This window comes from Alosa alosa, chromosome 13, assembly GCF_017589495.1.
Source record: "Alosa alosa isolate M-15738 ecotype Scorff River chromosome 13, AALO_Geno_1.1, whole genome shotgun sequence".
In the NCBI taxonomy this organism is placed as follows: domain Eukaryota; kingdom Metazoa; phylum Chordata; class Actinopteri; order Clupeiformes; family Clupeidae; genus Alosa; species Alosa alosa.
Window position 1 is genome coordinate 11,222,236 of NC_063201.1, and position 8,407 is coordinate 11,230,642.

An 8,407-nucleotide genomic window follows, 5' to 3' on the forward strand; every position below is an offset into this window, starting at 1 on the left:
AAAACCAGTGGAAAAGAGAGTAAGCATGAAAAGAGGGTACAGAAAGAATTGCCACACTCCTAGCGGAACGTTAGCGGAGCCAAGTTCCCTTGTTTGAGTGTCGGAACATTTTAAAAGATACTCCGAGCAAACATGGCGACGTCCGTGGGGAAGCCACGCGTGAGTGTAGAGGAGTTGAAAGGTAAAGATTGAATGTTTATATTGAACAATATGCGTAGCCATACTCAAAAAAAGTCATTTGTGCTTGATGTGTGATACGTTATTTTGTTATTAAGTGCGGACTGAACATTTTTAGGTAGTATCTCTAGCTAACGGCATTTAGCTAGCTAACTACGTGGTTCTGCATATGGACAACGTTAGTCATATGTCAGCCTGGCTTGTTGAAACCTACAGTAATTAAGTGCAGCATCACATGTATAAGAATGAATGTTTTGTGTAAAGAGGGGTGAAGTGTTTTTCACGCGAGAATTCGATCCTGATGTTGTCGCTATGCTAACTTCACCTAAAATTGTGTGTGTGTTGTGTGCGGATATTGACGCTAAAAACACCCGCAGTGTTACCAAACGTGACAGTTAACTGGTGATGGCGATTTCCATGCCTCTCCGCTACATGAAAACATTAGGTTTTGTCGTATCTGACATGAATTGGGTTCAGTTGCAACAAGTGTAAAATGACAACAGGCAAGGCAGATTTATTTATATAGCACATTTCATACACTAAGGCAACTCGATGTGCTTCACAAAATAACAAATACAACCATAGAAATATATAAAACCATAGAAAAAGAATAGATGAATACATTCAATTAAATTGAATAGACATTAGTAGGAGACAATAGTCCAAATATCGAGAGTGAAGTCGCCTATTGTTCCCATGTTAGAGCTTGTCGGATGATCAGCATGCAGAATCAGGTTTTCCCTTGTTTTAGTGGTCAACAACTCGATTGATGAATAGCCTACTTTACTCCAAGCCAGAAGATGCTGTCGTAGGTCTAGACCAAATCGTTTTTTCAATTCCAAGGGTTGTCTTACATCTCCATCAACATGCTGAATCTTGTCAACCTTATAAAGTGACATATCAAAAAACCTTACTCAATATAGCTGAACGGGGAATAAGTGTAATACAATTGTCATGTATGACCGCTGACAGTTTCTAAATGTTTTACATGTTGCATTTAGATTCAAAAGATGACGTGGATGTGTTAGAAGATGGTGGAAGTGAGGGGGCAGACACTGATGAAGAGGATGGTGGGAGTGAGGAGGGATACTCTGACGAAGAGGGTGATGAAGATGGATCAGGTGAGGAAGGGAGTGAGGCCGATGAAGAGGACACTGGAGCGAGTGATGACGAGGAGGCAGCGGAGGGAGGGAGTGATGAAGAAGAGGGAGAAGAGGGAGGTGAAGAAGACCAGGCCGACAGCAACCCAAACGCTGGCTGGGCCGACGTCATGGCCAAGATCCTGCAGAAGGATACGCCCAACAGCAAGCCTGTGATCCTCCAGAAGAATAAACAGCTGGAGAAAATCAAAGAGAAGGCCAAAAAGGAGTTTCTGGAACGCAGGGAGCAGGTACAAACAGAGCCTTCAGGAAAGACTGTTCGAGTACTGGCTAATTGTATTTACTATGTGTTTCTCAGCGCAACTTGTTCATTGTCTGGATAAGAAATCAATGTCTTGTATATAATGTAATCCAAACCTAGCACAGTTTTCCAGTTGTAATTCTTAATGGGAGACAACATTGACATGTGGGTTTTCTATCTTAATCCTATGCTATGAGAAGATTTATTGTTTAATGTCTAGTCTCTGAGCCAGTCCAGTCTTCAGTGCATTATTTGAACTTCAATCTGATGTGCATGAAATGTGAACAGGTAAAATTGTCCACTGAGAAAGATATGTTATAAATTAAAATTACCGTTCAAACAGATTGACAAGCGGAAAGCGTGGGAGATGATGAGTCGGGTGAAGCCGGACGTGGTCAAAGACCGGGAGATGGAGAGGGGTCTACAGAGAACTGCCACCAGGTATGCAGTGAAGGAACACACTTTGGATGTGTTATTAGAAAGTTTTTTTTTTTTCCTTTAAAGGAACACGGTGCAGTTATTTTACCTTAAAATAAGGGCTTCAGACTCATTCTGATGCTACACTGACTTATAATACAGAGAACCAGGGGCCTCGTGTACAAAGACTTGCGTGGAATTCCTACTAAAACATCGCATACGCGAAAATCGAGAAAAAAAAATCCAGATGTATGAAACTGTGCATAAGCAGCAATCCGCGTAACTTTTCTTTGTACATCCCAATTAACATGAAATTAAGCGCACATGCACAAGCATTACACTCCACCCTCTCTCCTCCCTCAGTCACACTCATTTTAATATGCTAACTAGAAGACCACTCGAGAGCGCAGACCTCCGTGAAGACAAAATGGCCTATCCCGCAATATTAATAACAATGAAAACTCATTTGTAAAAAAAACAAACTCAAGTACTGAGATCATCAAAATAAAAAAACAAGACAATTTATTTCCAGCAAATGTGAAGTAGAAGTGCTCTTATCCGACGAAATGGCAAGAAACGTACGTCTTTATCATCTGTAATTAATAAAAAAAACGTTGTGGTAGAGCATGGCAGGGCTCCTAGGGTCAGAGACCGTGGCAGATTCATTGGTCAGTCTGTAAGTAGGTGACCGGGTTCGCATAACGAGGTTTGTTTGGCATTTGGACCATTACAAAGTTGATCCAGGCCACCTTGCCACAACATTACGATTTCTGAGTCATATTCCTATAATTTGCACACAAGTGTGACAACAATGATGGGAATGCTTACTCGAGGAAAGTCAAAGTAGCCTAGCAGTCAATCACACTAAGGGAAATAGCTTCAATTCGCGCTTATTAGTCAGGCTATAGCTATTCACTTGGATGATCCTGTCCCATGTATTTTTTCAATAAAAACTATCGGAGATATTTTGTGAAAACACCTGGCAAATGTTCAAGGCATGCGCAAATGCGTGAAACCGACCCCATTTATCACAGGTTTCGAGGAAAGCTCTTTAAAATCTGAAATGTATAAGCCAGTCATTAACAATCGTGGAATTAAATATAGGTGCTGTCTCTATTAATAGGTTTCACACTCCCTTTTAATTCTTGATATCCGCTGATAAGATTTGTCATTATAGATGTAGGCTGCTGCATAGCTTAGTAGTATTTGCGCATGTTGCATGCCCGTTTATCTAGAAACCTACTTCGAAATGTTAGCATTTTTAATGGCCCACATTTCACAATATACTGTGCAAATAAAGGCCTAGTTGTGATCAACTAGGCCTAATGTTGTTGCGCTGCATTGCCTCTAAGTGTCGCCAACTGACGATACACATTGGAATATCTTTTACTCTGAATACGTCCGACCGTGAGCGTGAATGATGGCTTACGCAACATTTGTGTGCTTGCGCAAGCTTTGTATATGAGGCCCCAGGTCTCTGACATAGCTCACTCTCACTCGGAACCCTTGATATTGTATGTTATGATGTATGTAATATTGTTGATCGGGTAGGATCATGACCCTTTTAGTAGGGGAGGGGAAATAATCAATGACATGGAGAATTGATCTAGCAAAACATAACTGGATACTGAAGTACACTCCGGTTTCCACACATTAAAGGATCTGGTATACTTTCACACATTAAAGGCTCTGGTATACTTCCACACATTAAAGGCCCTGGTATACTTCCACACATTAAAGGCTCTGGTATACTTCCTTGCACACTCAATATCCCGTCCGCTTCCCACTTGCACCCTAGGAAGTAGGATTTGTATTATTGGATTAGTGAGAGTGTGTGTGTGTGTGTGTCCGTGTTCGTGTTCACAGGGGTGTGGTGCAGCTGTTCAACGCTGTGCGGAAGCACCAGAAGGACGTAGAGGACAAGGTGAAGGAGGCCGGGGGCTCCGAGAGGAAGAAGGCCAAAATCCTCGCCACCGTCTCCAAGAGGGACTTCATCAACGTGCTGCGCGGCACAGAGGGTGCTGCTGAGCCTGCCAAGACAGTCAAAGAGGAGTGTGTGTGTGTGTGTGTGTGTGTGTGTGCACACTGACCTTTCAACTCTCTATTCCTTCCCATTCTCATGTGTCCTCTCTTACAGACTGACCCAAAATAGTTAACGGGATGCAGACAGGAAATAAAGTATATGCAACAAATTTGGCTGACATCTCCTTAGTTGTTTGCCTCCTATTAAGTCTGCATGTAATACTATAGCTTTGCCACTGTGTTTGCACTATTTTGCGGTCACTTTTGGGGATGGACAAAAATGAGAATGTCTTTAAAATTGGTCCAAAAGGTATTTGTAGTGTAATGTTCGCATGAATCTAATGGTTATCGTAATGATCCTCAAACATAAAATCTGGACATGATCCCCATGGCAGGTTGTTGTTGCAGGGTCTCTCTCTCTCTTCTTTCTTTCTTTCTTTCTTTCTTTCTTTCTTTCTTTCTCACTTTGCTGAATACATTGCTGAATACATTTTTTTCAAAGGAGTTTTTTAAGGACATTTTTTCAATTTGTGACTGATTTATTGCCACTAGATGGCACTAACTGATCATGAAATAGTTTGCTTGTCAGAAGCTGAACTTCCATGCACCTAAATGCTCTGCACAAATAAGGCATTTTTATACTTCATAATTCCTTATTTTATAAGTCTTTATTTTATTTAATATATTTTTTTAAATAAGTGTAGACATTTTCTGTATGTGTTTGACCATCTCTTTGTTATTCCACAGGCCAGTGAGGCGACAGGGGGGAAACCTGCGTGGAGTGTCCTGCGCGATGACTACATGATGGGCGCCTCCATGAAGGACTGGGACAAGGAGAGTGAAGAGGAACCTGGGCAGGGGCAGGGAGGAGAGGGGGAGGATTACAACAGCGAGTCGGACTAAAGCCCCCCTCTCAGTGAAGCCCCTGTATGCCTTTATTGTTCAGTGGACACAGAGTATGCTAGTTTTACATTTGTGCATCAAGCAAATGTGACCGTTGTTACCGTTAAGTTGTGAGAATTGATCTGAAGAACAGAGGATGCGGTCTGACCATCTGAAGCGATCTCAACAACCCGTGGAGAGGGATCCTTTTTCTGTCAGTATTCTGTAAAAGAGCCGGACTATGCCGGAAAGCCTGAAGCCTGGTTGATACAACACCAGGGTGTGTGTGTGTGGGGGGGATGGGGTTATCTCTTTATTATCAGCCCTGCCTGGTCATCTAGACATGTTTTGGGCCATTTTGGTCTCTGACTGTTGTAAGAGGATTATTTCTATTTTTTGGACATATTACCAAAGCATATGTTAATTTCTGTGTAAATAGTAACTTTTTACAGGCAACACTGTGGCATGTCTTTTTTGTATGCCTTGATGTATCAATGCTAAACATTTGAATTGTTGTTTTGAATTAATATTGACATAAATCAAACAAGATATTTTGAACAAAAAACTGAGAGAGAGAGAGAGATTTATATTGATTGATTGATTGATTGATTGATTGATTGATTGATTCCCAAGGGGAAATTCAAGGTCCCAGTAGCTTAAGACATCACACACAAAACACACTACAACATACACAGAATGATAAAATAACAAATCCACATGACTAATATGGACAGATGAATGTAGTACTATGGGATGTATAAGCATGAGTCGCTTGCAGTGACAGGGCAGGGACTGACCCTGTGATTCAGTATGCAGTGGTAAGGTGCTCTATGAAGTGGGGTGTTATGGTGGAAGTGCAAATTAGTCCCGGGAGGCGGGAGACATTGTGCATATAGGCAGTAAACAGTGGGCCAGTGGACAGTCAGTACACAAACATTGTTATAGGAGTTTATGGAAGTGGACGAGGGGGTGGAGAGGCAGATCTCTTCTTCTCCCTTTAGTGAAGCATTGAAGAGTTTTATGGCCCTGGGGACAAATGACTTCCTCAGTCTGTCAGTTGTGCATGGCAGTGAGCGTAGTCTCCAACTGGTCAAGCTCATCTGCTTTACAATAGTGCTGTGGAGTGGGTGACACTCATTGTCCAAGATGTTGATCAGTTTGTTCAGGGTCCTTTTGTCGGATATTGAAGTGATGCACTCCAGTTTAGCACCCATGTGTATCCCCAGATACTTAAGTGTTTACCAACTCCACACTGACCCCCTCAATGGTGACTGGCAGAAGAGTGGGCTTAGACCTACGGAAATCCACCACCATCTCCTTGGTCTTAGCAGTGTTGAGTTGTAGGTGGTTGAGTTTGCACCATTGCACAAAGTCCTCCACCAAGTTCCTGTACTCCTCCTCCTGCCGATCCCTGATACACCCCACAATTGCAGCATTGTCCGAAAACTTCTGCATGTGGCATGGCTCTGTGTTGTAGCAGAAGTCAGATGTGTACAGGGTGAACAGGACTGGAGAGAGCACTGTTCCCTGTGGAGCTCTGGTGCTGCTGATTACTGTCAGAGAGACAGTTCTTCAGTCTGACAAACTGGCCGCTCTGTCAGGTAGTCTGTAATCCAGGATACAGGAGCTTGTCACCCAGTCTAAGGGGTTGGGTGGTGTTAAAAACACTGGAGAAGTCAAAGACCATGATTTGAAGTCATTTGAAGCCCCTCTTCAAGAAAGGCCTTTCATTGTAGGCTACATGAAATTATATTTCACAAGTTTGTTGAATAGCTTGTAACCACTCTGTTATTAGTGAGCTTGTGCTTGGGGAAATGATATATTGTGTACCACACATGTATTGAAAACCAAATAAGACAATATAGCTGAATGAAATAAGGTGAGATGCTTCTCTAGAGTGAGAATGTGCTCCTGAGAATCTCTGTTTGATTCAAAGTATAATTTACCAGGCAACTTTCGCTACTCCTGAAGGGCACCAGCGTCATGCAGTAAATTTGGTCCACCCATTCAGGAAGTCCTCAGCCAATAGAACTCCTACTTCGAGTTTTCAGATAAGTGAATGCTGTGCTACCTAACGCATTATACAGGATTATGTGGGGTGTAAATTCTCCTTATGGCAGTTAGAATCAGCTTCTCGTACTGACAGTGTCCTGACATTTCCTGACGGAGAGGGTTTAGTGTTCATCAGTTGTAAAGTTATGGGACTTCAGCAACTATTTTCATTTTCTTTCACCTTCCTTGTCATACCATGTCAAAGGAATTTCATCAACTTGTCAACTAGTCTATTATTAAAATCACCAGTCAATGTTGTAGACAGCAGTTTAGTTAAGTCCTATAGCCCGTTTAGCCTTTAGTTACTTTGTCTACGACTGGCTATAAAAGTTAAATGGGCTAGACATTTCCATTAATGGAAGTACCTCACCAGAAATGCGACCTGTTCCACAGTGACATGTAGGTTGTGTAGACTAATTTACAACAAAAAGACATCTGCTATGGATTACCATCTAATCATGGAACACCTGCCGCTGCCAACTGTACCGGTACATAATGACTAGTTGGCTAGAGGATAACAATTATGAAAAACTTGTCAAAGTTAGTCGTTAAAAACTCTAATACCATGCAAGCCTAAGGGGAAAAAAGGTAAAGTCACAGTATTATGTAACATTTATTGATAAGAGAATAATTTGCACAACTACCTTCTCATACTTAATAATTACCCTTAGAAGTGTTGGGTGCATGACACGAGACATGGACGAGAATCTGTGCATTCCAATGAATCAGTTTTATTATAAATTAAAAATGTCATTGCCAATGTACTTTGTAGTGGCTTTATATAGAGCTTAAAGTTCTCAGGCACCGTGCCTGAATTCAGGTGTGGGATCTGAAAATAGACTTATCAGGTCATTATGTATAATGATAAAGGTCATGATGATAAAGGTCTGATAAAGGTCATTATTTATAATGACCTGATAACTTCAGGTACAGAAAGGCTTTGAAAGTATAGTAAGTGATTCTAAGCAATTTCTAACCAATACAATTTGTTACATTCAGCTAATTTCTCCTTGCGGTCCAATCTCTGTACACACTGTAAATAAAGATTAAAAAAAAAAGTAAAAACTCTTCGGACACAAACATAGTGGAGTAAACCTGTCCTCCCAAACCAAAACAAAACCCTGTGTGGGGTTTCTTGATGACCACTGAAGAGAGGGGTGAGCTCTATGATGTGTTTTGTTGCATGTTTGGTTCAAATATTAAGTATATTAAGTCCCTTACAGCGCTGTTGTGTTCTGTTTAAGAGGTCCTAAACTACAAATGGATGCTTCTACTGGAACCAAAGCACATATCATAGCCTACTGTGATCATTCTGTCCAAAAAGCCTTGTGATCCACTCATCCATCATAGGCACGTTAGCCTCATATTTGACCTGAATGGCCACAGGGAGGTGCTGTTGTCTCATAAAAGAGAGAGAAAAGGGATTTGCCTTAAAGATGCCAGAGGAGCGACAGGA

At 41.5% G+C, this 8,407-nt stretch overlaps 1 protein-coding gene across 1 annotated transcript; it reads left to right on the forward strand.

Moving 5' to 3' along the window:
* Positions 1-93: 93 nt before the first annotated feature.
* Positions 94-5,458, forward strand: rrp15 (ribosomal RNA processing 15 homolog). The gene is made up of 5 exons (XM_048261505.1): positions 94-181; positions 1,179-1,567; positions 1,922-2,019; positions 3,862-4,048; positions 4,765-5,458. The coding sequence occupies exons 1-5, from the start codon at positions 133-135 to the stop codon at positions 4,918-4,920; spliced, it is 879 nt and encodes a 292-aa protein (XP_048117462.1). The 5' UTR covers positions 94-132; the 3' UTR covers positions 4,921-5,458.
* Positions 5,459-8,407: the final 2,949 nt, after the last annotated feature.